At 44.3% G+C, this 21,105-nt stretch overlaps 1 protein-coding gene across 5 annotated transcripts in view; it reads right to left on the reverse strand.

Annotated features, from left to right (window-relative positions):
• LOC137351703 (dedicator of cytokinesis protein 7-like) overlaps nt 1–21,105 on the reverse strand; it is a 215,906-nt gene that overhangs the window by 176,030 nt on the left and 18,771 nt on the right. For all 5 annotated transcript variants that reach the window (XM_068016430.1, XM_068016429.1, XM_068016428.1 and 2 more), the window contains 8 exons: nt 20,723–20,805; nt 19,776–19,842; nt 17,910–18,050; nt 15,268–15,348; nt 10,596–10,755; nt 6,468–6,565; nt 1,713–1,806; nt 1,311–1,473 (listed from right to left, as the gene is read on the reverse strand). In XM_068016430.1, the coding sequence (XP_067872531.1) occupies nt 1,311–1,473; nt 1,713–1,806; nt 6,468–6,565; nt 10,596–10,755; nt 15,268–15,348; nt 17,910–18,050; nt 19,776–19,842; nt 20,723–20,805 (887 nt within the window). The remainder of the gene's footprint in view (nt 1–1,310; nt 1,474–1,712; nt 1,807–6,467; nt 6,566–10,595; nt 10,756–15,267; nt 15,349–17,909; nt 18,051–19,775; nt 19,843–20,722; nt 20,806–21,105) is intronic.

A 21,105-nucleotide genomic window follows, 5' to 3' on the forward strand; every position in this document is an offset into this window, starting at 1 on the left:
TTAACACAGTACACAGAATAGCTGTAAATATACCCTGCCTCACCTCAATCTAAATATACCCTGCCTCAGCTAAACCATAGCAATTGTGCTTTGTCATAGGCTGTTGATTTGATGGGATAATTTAGATTTGCATATAAAATTTTACACCCCAACCCAAAATTCCAGTAGACTGATTGGCCAGATTCTGTGGCAGGTTTCAGTACTCGATTCACCTAGCACCCCAAATCCATCTTATAATCTCCAGCAGAATGTTCCAAATTGATGAACAAAAGGAGGTGTGAAACAATGTTAACCCAGTCACACACCAACATTTCAAATTATTGCATTAATTTCCATTGGAAAATTAGTGCCAGTGAACCCTGAAACCAGCTGCTGGCTCAGCTGTTCATCTTGTTGGGAAAGAAGAACGGGAACAATTCATTCAAACTTTTAAACTTCTTTTACAATTCAGTTAAAATGCAGGAATGTTCCATTTGTTAGCCACAGCCTAAAATTGACCAGAGTTTAGCTGAAGAAAAAGGTAATCTTGCAGCCAGCTACTCGGACCCAACTCACCCCAGTTAATGCAGCTACCACCCATCCCCCAAGGTAACGTTATCACCCTTCCCACAAGGTAATGCCATCTCCCTTCACCCTTAGGTAACGCCATTGCTTCTCACCCTTAAGTAACGCCATCACCCCTCGCCCTTAGGTAACCCCCTCGCCCCTCACCTTTAGGTAACGCCATCTTCTCACACACCAGGTAATGCCATCGCCCCTCACCCCGGGTAACGCCATCTCCCCTCACCCCGGGTAACGCCATCGTCCCTCACCCCGGGTAACGCCATCGCCCCTCACCCCGGGTAACGCCATCTCCCCTCACCCCAGGTAACGCCATCACCCCTCCCCCAAGAGCTCCATCAGCTCTTATCCTTAGGTAACGCCACCAACAAACAACCACTGCCCAGCAACACCATCAACTTGTGGCCTGCCCCCAGTTAATACACCAACCCACCCCCAATAACACTGGCACCACCCCCCTCCCCAGAGCAATACGACCTCTGCATTGCAGCCCACCACCCAACCCCCCACCCCCGCAAAGTAACTCAGCCATTCTCACCCTAACAAGCAGCATTCACACACACGGTGCAGCGGAATTCCCAACATGTTAAACTCCCAGTGCATGCCTCAAACCTCAGGCACTGAGTGAGGCCATAAGCAGCTGGGAAATCCTAGGAGCATCATGCAGAGTCACACTACTTCATCTGTCCCCAACTGTCATAGTCCAGCGTGCAATTGTTTGGAAATGAAAGTTGCAAGCTCCAGCTTACCTGTATGTTGTATATGGGGTGGAAACCCCCGGCAGAGGGAATTCTAAAACTTCCAAAGCCAGCTCTGAATTCTCTTTGTATGATGACTTTACTTCCAAAAAGTCCGGAGTGAAGCAACAGGACAGAGTATCTTTAACAGGGATCACTTCAAATCGGAAAACACCTACAATTGAAAATAAAAATCTCGTGAACACATCTCAGCCCAAGTGACAGCCCAGCCCGTTCGACAGCCACATCTACCCCATACATGCAGTGTGCCCAGGGACCCAGGACTGGAATGCAGGGTCTAGAATTCCCAAGGATCCAGGAATGTTTTGCAAAGTTTAAAATTCCCAGGGAAAGGGTAATGTATTGCAGAGTGTCGAATTCCCAGGGACCTGTGCTGACTATTTTAAAGGTTACCTGGGATCTTGCGCAGCCGCCTCAGTAAAGGTGATGGCTTTTTCTCATCTGTGATAAACTTCATCAGGTCTTCGTCACTTAGCTTATCTTCCTCCTGAACAGAGAGAAACACAGTTTCTCTGAGCAATCTGACAATGGAGCCACATTGAGGACAGTCAATTGGATCACGAGTGTCAGGACAGACTGTTAAATACTCTAAGGTATTGATCGCAACGTGGGCATTCCCTGTGGAGTGGACCTCCTCCTCATTGTCAACTCAGGTTATACTGGTGTGAGGGATGCGGCCATGAAGAATTTGAACACCTTCCAGCCCTTGGGACAATGAGTACATTCATTCTCTGATAAGGTCTGTAAAATGAGTGAGTTTGATATGAACAGGACTCCTGAGTGCAGCTCCTGAGGCTGGAATCAAGATCTGTCAGTACCTGGTAGCAGTCTTACTGACCTTTGTGTGGGTGTGAATAAAGATAAAGGTGGAAACATATTCATAAAGACAAACATTGCACACATCCAATTACATCCAGGGATTAAACACTCACTTCAGAATGGACATCAAATAATTGCACAAAAATCACTATTTTAAGATTAAAGAATTCACACGTCAGAAAGCTCCCTTGCCCATTCTCTATGTATTAAAAAGGTTAAGTCAGATCAGTACTGTCTGTAAGTTATCAATAGACTGTCCAACTGTCTATGGGTTAGCGATCATCTTAACTGGTGTTTAGAAAAGAAAGAACTTGCATTTATATAGTGTCTTTCACAACCTCATGATCTCCCAAAGTGCTTTACAGCCAATGAAGTAATTTTGAAGTGTAGTCACTGTTGTAATGGAGGAAACACAGCAGCCAATTTGCGCACAGCAAACTCCCACAAACAGCAATGTGATAATGATCAGATAACTGGTTTAGTAAGAGAGATAAATATTAGCCAGGAAACTAGCAATAACTCTCCTGCTCTTTTTCAAAATAGTGCCATGGGCTCTTTTATGTCTACCTGAGAGGGAAGATGGGCTCTCCATTTAAGATCTCATCCATAAGACAGCACTACTGACAGTGTCGCACTCCCTCAGTACTGCACTGGAGTGTCAGCCTGAATTTTGCAGTCAAGTCTCTGGAGTGGGACTTGAACCCATGTTCTTCTGTACAAATGCAAGTCTTTCTTTCTTCTGACTCGGAGGTGAGCATTTCACCCATGACTAACAAGTCCATTGAATATGGAGGCCGTTCATCTGTTGGGATTTATTGAATTATGGTGCACATTCGTCCAAGACAATGAATTAATTTTTGATGTGATGTCACTGTTGTTATATCATCAAATAAAGCAACAACTTCCATTGATGTAGCACCTTTAATATAGAAAATGTCCCAGGGTGCTTCAGAGGCATCAGGTAAACAAATGCTGAGCCAAAGAAGAATCGATTTATAGTCGTGTGGTAGTACAGAACTTGCCTATTACTGAAAATAGAGACATGTTGTCAAAGCTTTTCGTCTAGCACTCATCAGGACAATCCGCAAGAATACCAATATAAGGGAAAACAACAACGTTACACTGAATGAGAAGAGAGCGCTGATTGGTTGGCAAGTGAACTCTGGTAGAGGCGTTGCCAGGGAGAAATCACCAGTTTATGATGACTGACAGTTAACTGCCAAGCTTTGTTTGAAATTTAAACCAGGCAGCTTGACTCTGATAGGTCAAGGCATTGCCCTGACAAATGAACTAGTGAATGGCTGTCACTTATTTTGTTTAGCTGAAACAGGCACAATGTTTGTACATGTTCTTTCTGTCTGCAACTAACAGGGCTATGTGTATTAATATATGTAGCTTCCAGTATGTGCAAATGCACCACACTGCGAGCCCTACTGACAATCTTAAATTGGTTGTTTGCGTAATTCTTAGCACACTGAGGATTATTTAGCAAATGTTGTCCAATCACGGAAGCACATCCAATGCTGGACACTGTATTTTGAGTTTTGCAGGCTGGTTGGGTATGGCCTGTACTTTGTCCCTTCTGTTATTTGCAATGGGCATGTTGTTTGATACAATCCACCAGTCTTTGGAATGTATGGCCTATATACCTAGCATCACACTGGCACTGAAATTCATATATCACATTACTCATCTGTGTGATAGGCAGGACGTCTTTTTGGCTTGATGGCAGCATCCTGTTAGTGGCGAACACCACATGTGTTGCTGACAGATAGTCTCAGTCATCTCATTATCAAAAAGGAGGAGGTGTTAGGTGTCTTGCAAAGCATTAAGGTAGATAAATCCCCAGGGCCTGATGGGATCTACCCCAGAATACTAAGGGAGGCAAGGGAAGAAATTGCTGGGACCTTGACAGAAATCTTTGCATCCTCATTGGGTACAGGTGAGGTCCCAGAGGACTGGAGAATAGCCAATGTTGTTCCTTTATTTAAGAAGGGTGGCAAGGATAATCCAGGAAATTACAGGCCGGTGAGCCTTACGTCAGTGGTAGGGAAACTATTAGAGAGGATTCTTCGGGACAGGATTTACTCCCATTTGGAAACAAACGACCTTATTAGCGAGAGACAGCATGGTTTTGTGAAGGGGAGGTCGTGTCTTACTAATTTGATTGAGTTTTTTGAGGAAGTAACGAAGATGATTGATGAGGGAAGGGCGGTGGATGTTGTCTATATGGACTTTAGTAAAGCCTTTGACAAGGTCCCGCATGGCAGACTGGTGCAAAAGGTGAAGTCACACGGGATCAGAGGTGAGCTGGCAAGATGGATACAGAACTGGCTCAGTCACAGAAGACAGAGGGTAACAGTGGATGGGTGTTTTTCTGAATGGAGGGATGTGACTAGTGGTGTTCCGCAGGGATCAGTGCTGGGACCTTTGCTGTTTGTAGTATATATAAATGATTTGGAGGAAAATGTAGCTGGTCTGATTAGTAAGTTTGCGGACGACACAAAGGTTGGTGGAGTTGCGGATAATGATGAGGATTGTCAGAGGATACAGCAGGATATAGATCAGTTGGAGACTTGGGCGGAGAAATGGCAGATGGAGTTTAATCCGGACAAATGTGAGGTAATGCATTTTGGAAGGTCTAATGGAGGTGGGAGGTATACAGTAAATGGCAGAACCCTTAGGAGTATTGACAGGCAGAGAGATCTGGGCGTACAGTCCACAGGTCACTGAAAGTGGCAACGCAGGTGGATAAGGTAGTCCAGAAGGCATTCGGCATGCTTGCCTTCATCGGTCGGGGCATAGAGTATAAAAATTGGCAAGTCATGTTGCAGCTGTACAGAACCATAGTTAGGCCACACTTAGAATATTGCGTGCAATTCTGGTCGCCACACTACCAGAAGGACGTGGAGGCTTTGGAGAGGGTACAGAGGAGGTTTACCAGGATGTTGCCTGGTCTGGAGGGCATTAGCTATGAGGAGTGGTTGGAAAAACTTGGATTATTTTCACTGGAACGACGGAGGTGGAGGGGCGACATGATAGAGGTTTACAAAGTTATGAGCGGCATGGACAGAATGGATAGTCAGAAGCTTTTTCCCAGGGTGGAAGAGTCAGTTATTAGGGGACATAGGTTTAAGGTGTGAGGGACAAAGTTTAGAGGGGATGTGCGAGGCAAGTTTTTTTTTACACAGAGGGTGGCGAGTGCCTGGAACTTGCTGCCAGGGGAGGTGGTGGAAGCAGATATGATAGCGACTTTTAGGAGACATCTTGACAAATATATGAATAGGAAGGGAATAGAGGGATATGGGCCCCGGAAGTGCAGAAGGTGTTAGTTTCGGCAGGCATCAAGATCGGCGCAGGCTTGGAGGGCCGAATGGCCTGTTCCTGTGCTGTACTGTTCTTTGTTCTTTGACATTTAACTATCAGTCACCATAAACTGGTGCATGCTCCATGGCAACGCCTCTACCAGCGTTCACTTGCCAACCAACCAGCACTCTCTTCTCATACTGTATAAAGTTGTTGTTTTCCTTACATTGGTATTCTTGCGGATTGTCCTGATGAGCGCTGGAAAAAAATTTTCGACAACATGTCTCTATTTTCAGCAATACTAAAGAATCAATTTGGAGGGGTGATCAAAAAGCTTGATTGAAGGGGCAGGTTTTAAGAAAAGTCGTAAAGGAAAGAGAGGCAGGGGCGTGTGGGAAAGGAATTTCAGAGTATCTAAGAGGATGAAGGCATGGCGCCAGAGGTGGGGCAAAGGGGAAAATGCACAGGAGACCAGAATCTGAAGAATGGAGAATTTGGGGGGAGCGTAGGGCCCAAAGGGTTTCCAGAGATAAGAGAGACAAAGAGAAGGACAAGAATTTTAAATTAGAGATACTGGGGGACTGGGGCTCAAACCCCTCCTCCCACTCCATGGGCAAGCCCTAAATGAGGAGCATTTCTGGCATCTGGAGATCAACCTACAGATGGTGATAAGGCTCGGCTGAGAACCTCCAATGGAATCAGTTCATTATGTCAAGTGGACACGGTTGCACTTTGACCTCCTGCCATCAAGCACTCAGTCAAAGCTTTACTGTCTGGGTTTAAACAACACAAAGTGAAGTCACAGACAGGTACAGAAACTGACTGAAGAGGAAGTTTGCAGTGAAAGCGGAAGCAGAGGTCAGTAAGAGTTCTATCAGGTACTGACAGCAGGCATTTACAGGAAATACAGGGACTGCTTTGGGCAACGATCGAGCTAGGCTGAGAAAAGAACAAGTCAAGCATACCTGGGAAAAGATGAACATTGAGTGTCACCTGGTTTGTTACAATGTGCGGTCATCATACCTGTTTATTGAACAAGTTGAGGCTGTACTGTACAGATCGAAATGGGGGGATGTTGTACTTGTTGTCCAGTGATCGCGAGCGCATCTCACTCCCACTCCCTATGTACAACACACAAAGGAACAGTTACAGAACTAAATGTGCTCAGTTCCACTTTCCCAAAGATCAGCAGCTATTTCTGTTATTTTATTAATAAAGCAAAATACTGCGGATGCTGGAGATCTGATGAAAGGTCATCGATCTGAAACGTTAACTCTGTTTCTCTCTCCACAGTTGCACCAGGCCTGCTGAATATTTCCAGTATTTTCTGATTTTATTTGTTATTTTGTTTGTAGGGCTCTGGGGAAAGAGCAAGGGAGCAGGATTAACTGGATAGCTCTTTTAAAAGGAGCAGTACAGTAATGATGGAGCAAATGGCCTCCTTCTGTGATGTATGATTCTATAGGTGGGGCAATATGTACCTAAGTCGTCAGGCACGAAGGCCAGTCATCAGGCAGAAAGCTGGTTTTTAACATCATCCAATAATACTCTCCTTCAATCGTGAGTAAAACCTGCTGGGTATAAAACCAGTGTTGCACCCGATCTCACCAGTTTCACAACTGGTTAAAATTGCCTTCATATAATTTAACAGTCTGAGAATGAGCCACTGACAGCAAACAGGCAAAATGTCAGTAGACATGAGTTTTTTATTTTTTTTTATTTTACAGCACTGAAACAGGCCCTTCGGCCCACCGAGTCTGTGCCGACCATTAACCACCCATTTATACTAATCCTACACTAATCCCATATTCCTACCACATCCTCACCTGTCCCTATATTCCCCTACCACCTACCTATACTAGGGGCAATTTATAATGGCCAATTTACCTATCAACCTGCAAGTCTTTTGGCTGTGGGAGGAAACCCGAGCACCCGGAGGAAACCCACGCAGACACAGGGAGAACTTGCAAACTCCACACAGAGTTAATACCAGCTTTACTACAGCAGCTTCATTGCAGCAGCTCAGCATCCAGCCTAATCCAAGGCCAACATCAGTCAGCCTGCCAGTTAGAAATCTCCGAACTGAACAGAACCTGCCAGAGCTGGTCGTTGTTTGTACTGTGTGCAAGTTCTGGATTGGAATCTGACCGCCACAATTGAATCTCTGGAGGAATTATTTTCAATCCCTTCACTGAAGCTGTGGTGACTGGACCAATAAAAGTAATCAGAACCAAAATTGATGATTTATGTTGCTTCCCACTGAACTCCCAGTTTTCTGCAGGAATCCTCCCTCCTCTCTGGTATTCACCCAAATGCCCATTTAACATGGGTGAGTCTGAATTTAGAGTGTTGGCAGGCTGTTCAGCTCAGGGGGAAATCGAAGTTAAGTCCATTTCCGTCCTCATCCAGCATATACTAATATTGATTGGAACCTCCTTCGTGCAAATAGTTTGGATGGAGCAGTTTTTGTCAGGTGTGTCCAGGAAGGTTTCCTGACTCAATATGTAGATAGGCCGACTAGAGGGGAGACTATGTTGGACTTGGTGCTTGGCAACGAACCAGGCCAGGTGGCAGATCTCTCGGTGGGAGAGCATTTTGGTAATAGTGATCACAACTCCCTGACCTTTACTATAGTCATGGAGAGGGACAGGAGCAGACGGGATGGGAAAATATCTAATTGGGGGAGGGGGAATTACAATGCTATTAGGCAGGAACTGGGGAGCTTAAATTGGGAACAGATGTTCTCAGGGAAATGCACAACAGAAATGTGGAGGTTGTTTAGGGAGCACTTGCTGCGACTGCTGGATAGGTTTGTCCCGATGAGGCAAGGAAGGGATGGTAGGGTGAAGGAACCTTGGATGACAAGAGTTGTGGAACAGCTAGTCAAGAGGAAGAAGGAAGCTTACTTAAGGTTGAGGAAGCAAGGATCAGACAGGGCTCTAGAGGGTTACAAGGTAGCCAGGAAGGAACTGAAAAATGGACTTAGGAGAGCTAGAAGGGGACATGAAAAAGTCTTGGCGGGTAGAATTAGGGAAAATCCCAAGGGGTTCTACACTTATGTGAGGAACGAGAGGATGGCCAGAGTGAGGGTAGGGCCGATCAGGGATAGTGGAGGGAACTTGTGCCTGGAGTTGGAGGAGGTAGGGGAGGTCCTAAATGAATACTTTGCTTCAGTATTCACTAGTGAGAGGGACCTGGTCGTTTGTGAGGACAGCGTGGAACAGGCTGATATGCTCGAACAGGTTGAGGTTAAGAGGGAGGATGTGCTGGAAATTTTGAATGATATGAGGACAGATAAGTCCCTGGGGCCAGACGGGATATACCCAAGGATATTACGGGAAGTGAGGGAAGAGATTGCTGCGCCTTTGGCGATGATCTTTGCGTCTTCACTGTCCACTGGAGTAGTACCGGATGATTGGAGGGTGGCAAATGTTGTTCCCTTGTTCAAGAAAGGGAATAGGGATAACCCTGGGAATTATAGGCCAGTCAGTCTTACGTCGGTAGTGGGCAAAATATTGGAGAGGATTCTGAGAGACAGGATTTATGATTATTTGGAAAAACATGGTTTGATTAGAGACAGTCAGCATGGCTTTGTGAGGGGAAGGTCATGCCTCACAAGCCTTATTGAACTCTTTGAAGATGTGACAAAACACATTGATGAAGGAAGAGCAGTGGATGTGGTGTATATGGATTTTAGCAAGGCGTTTGATAAGGTTCCCCATGGTAGGCTCATTCAGAAAGTAAGGAGGCATGGGATTCAGGGAAAGTTGGCTGTCTGGATACAAAATTGGCTGGCCCATAGAAGTCAGAGGGTGGTAGTAGATGGAAAGTATTCAGCATGGAGCTCGATGACCAGTGGTGTTCCACAAGGATCAGTTCTGGGACCTCTGCTCTTTGTGATTTTTATAAATGACTTGGATGAGGAAGTGGAAGGCTGGGTTAGCAAGTTTGGCGATGACACGAAGGTTGCTGGAGTTGTGGATAGTGTGTAAGGCTGTTGTAAGTTGCAACGGGACATTGACAGGATGCAGAGCTGGGCTGAGAAGTGCCAGATGGAGTTCAACCTGGAAAAGTGTGAAGTGATTCATTTTGGAAGGTCGAATTTGAATGCGGAATACAGGCTTAAAGACAGGATTCTTGGTAGTGTGGAGGAACAGAGGGATCTTGGGGTCCATGTCCATAGATCGCTCAAAGTTGCCACCCAAGTTGATAGAGTTGTTAAGAAGGCGTATGGTGTGTTGGCTTTCATTAACAGGGGGATTGAGTTTAAGAGCCGCGAGGTTATGCTGCAGCTCTATAAGGCCCTGGGTCGACCACACTTGGAATATTGTGTTCAGTTCTGGTCGCCTCATTATAGGAAGGATGTGGAAGCTTTAGAGAGGGTGCAGAGGAGACTTACCAGGATGCTGCCTGGACTGGAGGGCATGTCTTACGAAGAAAGATTGGGGGAGCTAGGGCTTTTCTTATTGGAGCGAAAAAGGATGAGAGGTGACTTGATAGAGGGGTACAAGATGATGAGAGGCATAGATAGAGTGGATAGCCAGAGACTTTTTCCCAGGGCGGAAAGGGCTATCACCAGGGAGCATAATTTTAAGGTGATTGGAGGAAGGTTTCGGGGAGATGTCAGAGGTAGGTTCTTTACACAGAGAGTGGTGGGTGCGTGGAATGCACTGCCAGCGGTGGTAGTAGAAGCAGATACATTAGGGGCATTTAAGCGATTCTTGGATAGGTACATGGATGATAGTAGAATGAAGGGTAGGTAGTTAGTTTGATCTTAGAGTAGGTTAAAGGTTCGGCACAACAGCGTGGGCCGAAGGGCCTGTTCTCTGCTGTACTGTTCTATGTTCTAAATACAAAGGAACATAATTATGTCTATGGACACACACACACATGCATACATACAGAGACACTGGCATTGACACACACCACAAACACTCGAGGTGACTGAATAGTGATCAGGACCTCTGGTTGGTTATTCCCCTCACTGACAGAGGCCAGTTGTAGCTCTGGCTGAGGTTAGCTAACAGAGGACTAATTGGGAATGGAGCCTTGAGCCTTCAATAGGGTGCTGCAGCTATCCACTAAACCAACAGGGCAATATGAATCACACAGCTCAATGATTTAATAATATTTTCTTTCTGATTAAATTACCTGCAATGATGGTCTCTCTGTCCAGTGAATTCTGAGAACCACGGTTGGAAATGAGGCTCATGAGGTCGACTGCAGCCCAGGCGAACGGCATCCGATACAAACTCAGACGTTGACAGAAGGAAGCTGCTTGGAACCGCAGCTTTCCAATCTTTTCTTTACTCTGGAAAGTATATAAAAATGCAGGGATTTTGTTCAAGGCATGAGCAAAACCTCTGTGGATTGGGAAGGTCCAGCAAAAACCGCGCTTCAAACGAATATACAAATTAGGCGGAGTAGGCCACTTGGCCCCTTGAGCCTGCTCTGCCATTCAATAAGATCATGGCTGATCTGATTGTAAGTTCGACTCTACATTCCCGCCTACCTCCAATAACCTTTCACCCCCTTGTTCATCAAGAATCTATATACCTCTGATTAAAAATATTTAAAGACTCTGCTTCCACTGCCTTTTGAGGAAGAGAGTTCCAAAGACTCAACGCTCAGTGATAATTTTTTTCCTCATCTCTGTCTTAAATGGGCGACCTCTTATTTTTAAACAGTGACCCTTTCCACATCACCCTATCAAGACCCCTCAGAATCTTTTATGTTTCAATCAAGTTGCCTCTTACTCTTCTAAACTCCAGCGATACAAGCCTAGCCTGTCCAACCTTTCCTCAGAAGACAACCCGCCCATTCCAGGTATTAGTCTAGTAAACCTTCTCTGAACTGTTTCCAATGCATTTACATCCTTCCTTAAATAAGGAGACTAATACTGTACAGTATTCTGAGCAGACAGGTGAGGTCAGCATTCAAGTTGTAGGTTGTAGCTTCAAGTCCCACTCCAGAGACTTTAACACAAAATCTAGGCCGACACTTCAGTGCAGTGCTGCAGGAGTGCACTGTCAGAGATGCCATCTTTCAGATGAGATGTTAAACCAAAGCCCCATCTGCTCTCTCAGGTGAACCTAAAAGATCCCCGGCACCATTTTTAAAAGCAGAGGAATTCTCCCCAGTTTCCTGGACAATACTTGCCCCTCAACCAACATCAAAACAGATAATCTGTCCATTATCACATTGCTGTTTATGGGACCATCTGTGTGCAAATTGAGTGCCATCTTTCCTATATTACAACAGTGACTACAGTTCAAAAAAAAAAGTACTTCATTACCTTGAAAAGCTCTTTGGGACATCCTGAGGTCATGCAAGTTCTTTGACCTCTCTAAGCAGACAAGGAAAGTCTGGCAGAGACCACTCGACACCCCTTTACATTGCTCTTCGATAGATTTGATAGACCAAAAGGCCTCCTTCTAGTACTGTTCTATTTTATGATTCTAAGGGAGGTCTGGCAGAGACCCTTTTCTGAGCAAACTCAATACATGTCAACTAGTGGGGCAAAAAGAGACAAGGCAGGGCTTAAACATATATTGTGTCAGCTGAGGATATAACTCCACCAGCCTATAAGTCACAATAAATCTGTCCTGGATCATATTCAGGCAACTTTACAACAGGTATAAAACAGGTCATTTCAGTGATAACACTCTTGTCTCCCAGTCAGATGTTAGGGGTTTGAATCCCATTCCTGAGACACAAAAGCCCAAAATCTAGGCAGACACTTCAGGACTGAGGGGGTGCTGTCTTTCAGATGAGACATTAAACCGAAGCTTTAACTGCTCTCTCAGGTAGATCCCACGCCACAATATCAAAGAAAAGCTGGTGATTTCTCCCCGATGTACTGGCCAATATTTATCCCTCAACTAACAGCATTAAAACCAAATATCTGGTCATTATCATATTGTTATTCAGGGCACCTTGCTATTCAAAAATTCATTGCCACATCTCCTACATTATAACAGTAGCGATACATCAAAAGTATTTCATTGGTTATAAAGTGCTTTGAGATTTCACATGGTCATGAAAGGCACAATATCAATGCAAGCCTTTCTTTCTATCTGTTAAATAGACCTCAGTGATGATAATTTTGGGACACAGCAGAACAATGAGTTCTTTTTATGTAATTTTTATGCAACTATGTCCCCATTCATAGTGGGGAAAGTCTTCACTTGAGTCGTTTTAAACAGACTCCAGAAGCTGGCTGAGCGTGTCTACCCTGAGACACAATGCGGCTTTCAAGCTGTTCTCTCTTTGCCAGCTACAGGAGAAATGCCGCGAACAACAGATGCCCCTCTACATTGCTTTCATAGATCTCACCAAAGCCTTTGACCTCGTCAGCAGACGTGGTCTCTTCAGATTACCAGCAAAGATTGGATGTCCACCAAAGCTACTAAGTATCATCACCTCATTCCATGGCAATATGAAAGGCACAATTCAGCATAGCGGTGTCTCGTCAGACCACTTTCCTAACATGAGTGGCGTGAAACAGGGCTGTGTTCTCGTACCTACACAGTTTGGGATCTTCTTCTCCCTGCTGCTCTCACATGTATTCAAGTCTTCAGAAGAAGGAATTTTCCTCCACACAAGATCAGATGGCAGGTTGTTCAACCTTGCCCGTCTTAGAGCGAAGACCAAAGTACGGAAAGTCCTCATCAGGGAACTCCTCTTTGCTGACGATGCTGCATTAACATCCCACACAGAAGAGTGTCTGCAAAGACTCATCGACAGGATTGTGGCTGCCTGCAACGAATTTGGCCTAACCATCAGCCTCAAGAAAATGAACATCATGGGACAGGAAGTCAGAAATGCTCCATCCATCAATATCGGCAACCGTGCTCTGGAATTGGTTCAAGAGTTCACCTACCTAGGCTCAACTATCACCAGTAACCTGTCTCTAGATGCAGAAATCAACAGGTGCATGGGAAAGGCGTCCGCTGCTATGTCCAGACTGGCCAAGAGGGTGTGGGAAAATGGCGCACTGACACAGAACACAAAAGCCCGAGTGTTTCAAGCCTGTGTCCTCAGTACCTTGCTCTACGGCAGCGAGGCCTGGACAACGTACGACATCCAAGAACGACGTCTCAACTCATTCCATCTTTGTTGCCTCCGGAGATTCCTTGGCATCAGGTGGCAGGACCGTATCTCCAACGCAGAAGTCCTCGAGGAGGCCAACATCCCCAGCATATACACCCTACTGGGCCAGTGGCACTGGAGATGGCTTGGTCATGTGAGCCGCATGGAAGATGGCAGGATCCCCAAGGACACATTGTACAGCGAGTTCAACACTGGTATCAGACGCACCAGCCGTCCATGTCTCCGCTTTAAAGACGTCTGCAAACGCAACGTGAAGTCCTGTGACATTGACCACAAGTCGTGGGAGTCAGTTGCCAGTGATCGCCAGAGCTGGCGGGCAGCCATAAAGGAGGGGGTAAAAAGTGGCGAGTCGAAGAGACTTAGCAGTTGGCAGGAAAAAAGACAGAAGCGCAAAGAGAGAGCCAACTATGTAACAGCCTCGACAACCAATTTTATCTGCAGCGCCTGTGGAAGAGTCTGTCACTCTAGAATTGGCCTATATAGCCACTCCAGGTGCTGCCTCACAAACCACTGACCACCTCCAGGCGCTTACCCATTGTCTCTCGAGATAAGGAGGCCAAAGAAGATGTCCCCATTCACTGTCCCCACCCACAACCCATACCCCCATTCATTATCCCCTCCCACCACCCACACTCCCATTCGCTGACCCCACCCACACTCCCATTCACTGACCCCACCCATACCCCCATTAAAGGCCTGCTCAAGTCACAGAAAAAACCCCAACCCGAACCCAACGGAACCACATCAGATCCGAGCGCGACCGGCCCGACTCCCTCCATTTTCCCCCCCAAGCCCGACCCGACCCCCGGAATGTTCCCTTTACTTACCTTGCAACTCCCAATCTTCAGGAAGCTGCAGCATGAGCGTGATGACATCATAGAGACGCTCACACACTCACTGCGCAGACTCAAGAGTTTTCCTGCTTGACATCCCGGACTCGCAGCTCAGGTAAGTTTTAAACTTTTAACACTTACCTGCAATTCTTGCTGTGTATGTCCGACCTGGACCTGGCCCAACCTGGACCTGACCCGTGGCTGAAGAGCGGCCCAACCCAACCCAAACCCAACACATGTCGTTGGGTCCCGTTGGGTTTGGGTCGGGTAGCAGGCCTTTAACCCCCATTCACTGACTGTACCCACCATAAAGCCCACCCTCACTCCCCCGCACCTCCCCCCAAAGAAAGAGTCACAAGAGAATGAATGCGGGATGAAATCTGACAGTGATTTGTCAATCAAGTCCACAAGCTGAAGCCTGTAACCCACCACTATAGGACGTTTACACATATTAACACAAATCAAACTGTGCTTGTCCCCGAGACACAGTCTATCACACTAAAGCAGTGGAGCAAACAAACTCTATTCAAATCTCAACACACACCACAAGCAGCACAGTGCAACAAGAACAAAGAAAACTTACAGCAACTATTCATTTTAAATGCTGTGGTTAACCATCCCATAAAGCAATCATTCTAAGACAGATTTGATTAGGATTCATGACGAGCAATTGGTGCTGAAGAAGATCTTTGTAAACAGGACTTCTAATGAAGGAGATACATATTTGTAATGTACTGCAGAGTTACTCAATCATTTACTGTTCCTTTTTTTGTTTTAGCATTTGCCCAGTGCTGGGGCTTCTGGGAGATTATGAACAGTTGGCCTCATCTACACAGGGGAAGGGGAAGAGGAGTTTCTGGAAGGTTCCATTCACATACCTTGGCCGTCTCGCACTCTTTTATAGTCATGTATGGCTCAGCACACTCAGTGATACTACCCTGCTGCAGCACCTTCTCCACCTGCAACACACAAAGTGGAGATCCTATGAATCATCAAACGGATATCAAAACAGAATATAAACAGCAGCTCTGTCAGCATCTGGTGAAGGACCACCACCCAAAATTTTAACTTATGGCTCACAGTGTTAGCTTGGCTCAGTTGGTAGGACTCTCATCGGAGTTAAGAAGTTGTGGATTTGAGCCCCACACCAAGACCGGAGTACTAAGAAATAAAAACAAGAAATGCTGGAAATACTCAGCAGGTCTGGCAGCATCTGTGGAGAGAGAAGCAGAATTAACGTTTCAGGTCCTGAAACGTTAAGTCTGCTTCTCTCTCCACAGCTGCTGCCAGACCTGCTGAGTATTTCCAGAGTTCCTTTGCTATTATTTCAGATTTCAAGCATCCGCAGTGTTTTGCTTTTATTTTACCTGAGTAATAAGTGTGGGCTGCCACTGAGTGCAGTACTGAGGGAGTGCTGCATTGGCAAAGCTGCCACTCTTTGAATGAGATGTTAAACTGAGGCCCCATCTGCTGTTCAAGTGGGTGTTAAAGATTACTGGCACAACGTTAATGAAGGTCAATTGTTTACAAAGGAGGCTGAACTACAGACTGTAGGAGTACTACAGAATGACCAGAGACACCTTCAATGTCCCATCCTCTCATAATTTTAAACTTTTCTATCATATCACCCTATAATCTGAACTGTTCTGACAAAGGTCTCTCAATTTTTCAAGTTTTTCTTCATATTTGTATTTCCTCACGTCAGGCTGCATCCTAGTGAATCTGTGTTCTATCCTCTCTAACACCTCAATATTCTTCCGATACTGTACAGCCCAATACTGCATACAATGCTCTAAGTGAGGTCTTCATAAAGTTTTATATAGGCTTATGTGGCACTGGTCATCGGTTCGCTCAGTTGGCTAGATGTCTAGAGTGTAATGCAGAAAGATGCATGTTCAATCTCCGTACTAGCTGTGGTAGTTCATGGAGGCCTGCTTCCTTGCCTTGCCCCATGCTTGTGGAGTGGTGACCCTCAAGCTGTACATTACCAACTGTCTCTCTCTAATGGAGAGGGATGCCTATGGTCCTTTGGAACTATGGCTAGAATAACAAATTAATTTGAAATCTTGTACTCACTTATTCATCCGTTTTTCCATAAGAAAATAAGAAATGGGAGCAGGAGTAGTCCATTCAGCCCTTCAAACCTGCCCTGCCATTCAATATGATCATGGCTGAGCTTCTACCTCAACTCCACCTTCCTGCACAATCTACACATCACAATTTCCTCAGTATCCAAAAATTGATCGATTCCACATCAAGTACAATTACTGTTGTTCAACCAAAAAAAAAACATGAGGGCAGGTGATATTTTGAGTTTTATATACATGGGACTTGATTACAAAAGATAGGAGATGATGAATCTGTACAAGAGTTAATTCGGTCACATATACAGAACTGTGCAGAGTTTTGGGCACCTCAGTATAAGAAAGAATTTACATTTATATAATGCCTTTCACATCCTAAATCACTTCACAATCAATGAAGTTTTGTCATTGCTGTTACATAGATAAATGTGATAGCCAACTTGCATAGAGCAAGATCCCACAAACAAGGAAGTAAATGATCAGTTAATCTTTTTTAACTAATACCAGGGGATCCTTTACATGCACCTGAACAAGCACACAGGGCATCAATGTAAAATTCCCTCAGCCTATAATTATGCACTCAAATTAGGCTTGAACCCATAACCTTCTAACGCATAAGCAAAAGTCCCAGACAGTGGCAGAGTGGTAATGTTACTGACTGGTGTCCTGGGGATATGGGCTCAAATTCCACCATGGCAGCTGGTGGAATTTAAATTCAATTAATTAATAAATTAAACTAGATGTTTAACTATAGAATCAGAACAGTCAAATACAAGTCAGAGGAAGGTTTGGTCAAACTATAGTGTTCTGTTCAGACTGTACCTTAATACTGCCTTCAGTTCTTGTCACTGAGACATTCAGGAGTTGCAGACAGTGCAGTGAACAGTTCAAGTTGTTGCCTAGTTTTAGAGGTCTGAGGAAAGACTGAAAAACACTTGAATTTTTCAGCCTTGACAGCAGGTATCTGACAGGTGATCTTATAGAAGGATACAAGATTGTAAAGAGCCACCTACCCTCTCAGAAAAGATCCCCATGGCACTATTCAAACAAGAGCACCACTAAACCAGATCCATTGGTCATTTATCGCACTGTTGTTAGTGGGAACTCAGTGTACACAAATTGGCTGCTGTGTTTCCTACATTACAACAATGACTACAATTTAAAAATATTTCATCGGTTGTGAAGCAGTTTGGGATGTCCTGAAGTCATGAAAAGTGTATATAAATGCAAGTTCTCTCTTTCTTCTTTCCCTCTTACAGGATATGGAAAAGTTAAAGTTTGAGAGTAGGACAAGGGATGCAGGTGCAAACTCGCAAAAGGTAACTTTAGGACTGATATCAGGAAGTATGTCTCCACACAAATAATGATCCATACATGGAATAGACTCCCAGATAGAGTTGCCCAGAAACCTGCCAGGATTCTGGTACAGACAGTACCTTAATGACCAGGTAGATTTCAGAAGAGGGCTGGGTGATTGAGAAGATGGCTTTTCTGAAGTAGCACAACATCTGTGCCTCTGTCTGATGAATGTCTCGAAATTCTTCAGAGTTGAGATCTAAGTAGAAATTTTCTGAAATCTATGAAAACAGAGCAGATACTCAGCAGTGTGGAATTTAAAATAATGCAGATACAAGCTTATGACTAGGCTCTTTAATTGTGTTTGTTCCTCAATAGTGACTACTTCTTTGGGTATAATCAGAGACATTGGAAAAATCAGTGCTCACTGCCAACTCCTATCTTAGCTCTGGCAGGAGTGTGTACCCCAAGACAGCTCCAATTGGGCAACAGCAAGTGAAACACAGGGACTTTGTGATGGACACATCAACCACAAACCTTTATAAGAGGTTGCCTTCGAAGAAGCGACAGTACTGATCAACACACATTCATGCTGAATAGAATCCATACACACGCTCTTCATTCAAGAGTACAGCATTTCAGAATCAGATAAGAAAGGTCAACACTCAAACTTACTTGCTTACTGGTTTTCATCTTATGCACTTGATATTTCCTTGGTTTCAGTATTATTGGTCACTCTCATAAGGAAACCTCATAACTCCTGTGATCCACTATGTCCCATTACCTTCCCAATACCTAGATAAATGTAGTGAGATCCTGGGGTTGAACAGGGAACCATTGTCATTGTATCCCAGATTACTGGATATATCAGGTGTTGCCACCTGATCGCCTTGCTTTAGTAGGTGCAAGAATATTTACCCTAGCAGACAGAGGCTCAGGCTATAAACTGACAAACAGACATGTTTACTCAATCCCCTCAGTTCACCATTGGCAGGTCATGCCTTCAGTCATCTCAGTCCTAAGCTCTTGAATTCCCTTTCTAAGCCTCTGTCTCTCCACCGCTCTCATCTCCCTTAAAATCCTCCTTGACCAAAATTTTAGTCATCCCTCCTAATATCTCCTTTTAAAGCTCAATGTTGTTTTTTGGTCTGATCACATTCCTGTGACGTAAGGTGCTATATAAATGCAAATTGTTGTTGTTGTCGTTAATGAACAGTACTTGGCACATATAACATTTTTACAGTAATTAGAAATTTCACTAATCTCATTGAAATCCCCAAATAACAAAGACTGCTGCAGAAACTCTCCACAATAAATTGACCAGCGATCACCCTCCCTTTTATTTCTTATGTGGCTGTATGCTATCATGGAGCTGTTGATTTACATCTCACCTCGGCTGGCTTCAGATTGACAGCCGTCTGGTTGCAATACAATCAAGGTATAGCCGCAAACTTATATGGAGAACAAAGGGAATTAAAAACCATATTCCTATAACTACATGCAGGGGATCAGCCACTCACAGGATGCTTGTCTTTGAAAACCCAATGATCTGTTCCAAACATTGAAGGAACTTAACACGTAACCAAAACAGTTATCCAGTACACTGCTAGACAGATAGTGCTGAAACTCTGCCCCACTGGGCATTAGTATATTGAACAACCTTTGACTCCATGGGAACTACCATATATGTTCATTTAATACCCATGAAATGCCCTACATTCTATCAGACCGTAATAATATTGTCCACAGCCTGCAGAAACAGTTAACAGTAACAAACTTTAACCCACTGTGAGCTGTTAACAGCAGCAAATAATTTATCATAGACAAAAATGCTTACATTTTTTCCTCAGTTTCATTCCTGATGACATTTCACACCAAACATATTCAGGTATAAGCAAAACGAGCAGATGTACCCGGATTCCTAGCTCATGATCCAACTGCTGGACCCCACAAATCCTAAGGCAACAACATACAAACCTTTCAAAAGCTGTGTCATTGATAATCACCTTTTTCCTCTCCTTTAAATCGTACAAAGCTAAAATCAAAAAGAGCGGCTCGATTTCAATTTCAAACCTGTCAAGAAAAGACACCAAATGTAATTGTGACGTGAAATTGTGAGGACTTTGTTTCTCACATGTTGCAAGTTGAGACGTACAGAAATTCAGATCATGTGAATTCAGAACATGTGGGAATTTCCTGAGGATCACTGTTAAAGAGATATAAAAAGGAACGCTGTCGGAAGGTGGGGTGCCTGCTTCCATTCATTTCATCAGCACGATACAGGTGAAATTGGCCAAACCAGCACAAATGATCAGGGAGATTTAAACATTAGCTATGTTAAGTGTAAGTCAAGTTTCTGTAATTTTTAATGCTGGATTAAAAAGCATTTCGCCTGCAGTCAGCCCCGCCTACAAATCTGGCCACATCCCAGTTCAAAATAATTGGCATGCACATTTCTTGGCACATTTTGCGGCCGTTTGAAGAAGCTCTTCAAATTGAATTTTTTTTTGATGCACTGGCAATGGTAGGCATGTGTTAAAAGTTTTACATATTAAAAATGTTTAATTTACTCAATGAAACTGGTAAATGGTTCTGCATATGTTTTTAAAAAGTCATTTTCAGTGATTTAAAATCAGATTACTCACAGGTGGGGAGCTAGACACTTAGTAAAAATGCTTAATTTTGTGATAAAACCCATTTTCAATTGTATTAATAAAATGGCACCAGGTTACCACTCTTAAGTACAATGTATATTTAATCATGCAAAGAAAGAAATTAAACACCCATGTTCAAATATACTGTCCGATAGTGCTGATTCATGGAAGGGGTTACATTTCTGATTGTACAAATGCTGGGTACCAGGCAGTCCTGGGAGTGGCAGCTGGGTCACCGGGCAGCCCTCCCATGATTAAGTAATATTATTAAATTGAAAGATTGAGCAAAAGTGACTCACTTTAACTCCAGAAAATTAATTTGCAATCTCTGCTCAAATTGTTCACATGGTGACTGTGGAATGACTCGGTGCACGGTTTCATCCTGTGAGCAGGTGAAAATATGAAGAAAAATTAAACTTACAAAACAGTAGATAATTCATCAGGGAGGGAAAAGGGAAGGGAGAGGGATGAGGACAGGGACATTGGAAAGGGCATGGGAAATATAAGCAGAAAATACAGCAGGTTGGTCGGCAGCTGTGAAGATTATATTTGGGCTCTGATGGGTACAACGGAATCATTCTGTGTTTTGTCTTCACAGGTGCTGATGGACTTGCTGAGTATCTGCTAAACGTCAGCATATCATCAGAATAAACACTCCACATGCACATCCTTCCCCACACCC

Source organism: Heterodontus francisci, chromosome 36 (assembly GCF_036365525.1).
Source record: "Heterodontus francisci isolate sHetFra1 chromosome 36, sHetFra1.hap1, whole genome shotgun sequence".
In the NCBI taxonomy this organism is placed as follows: domain Eukaryota; kingdom Metazoa; phylum Chordata; class Chondrichthyes; order Heterodontiformes; family Heterodontidae; genus Heterodontus; species Heterodontus francisci.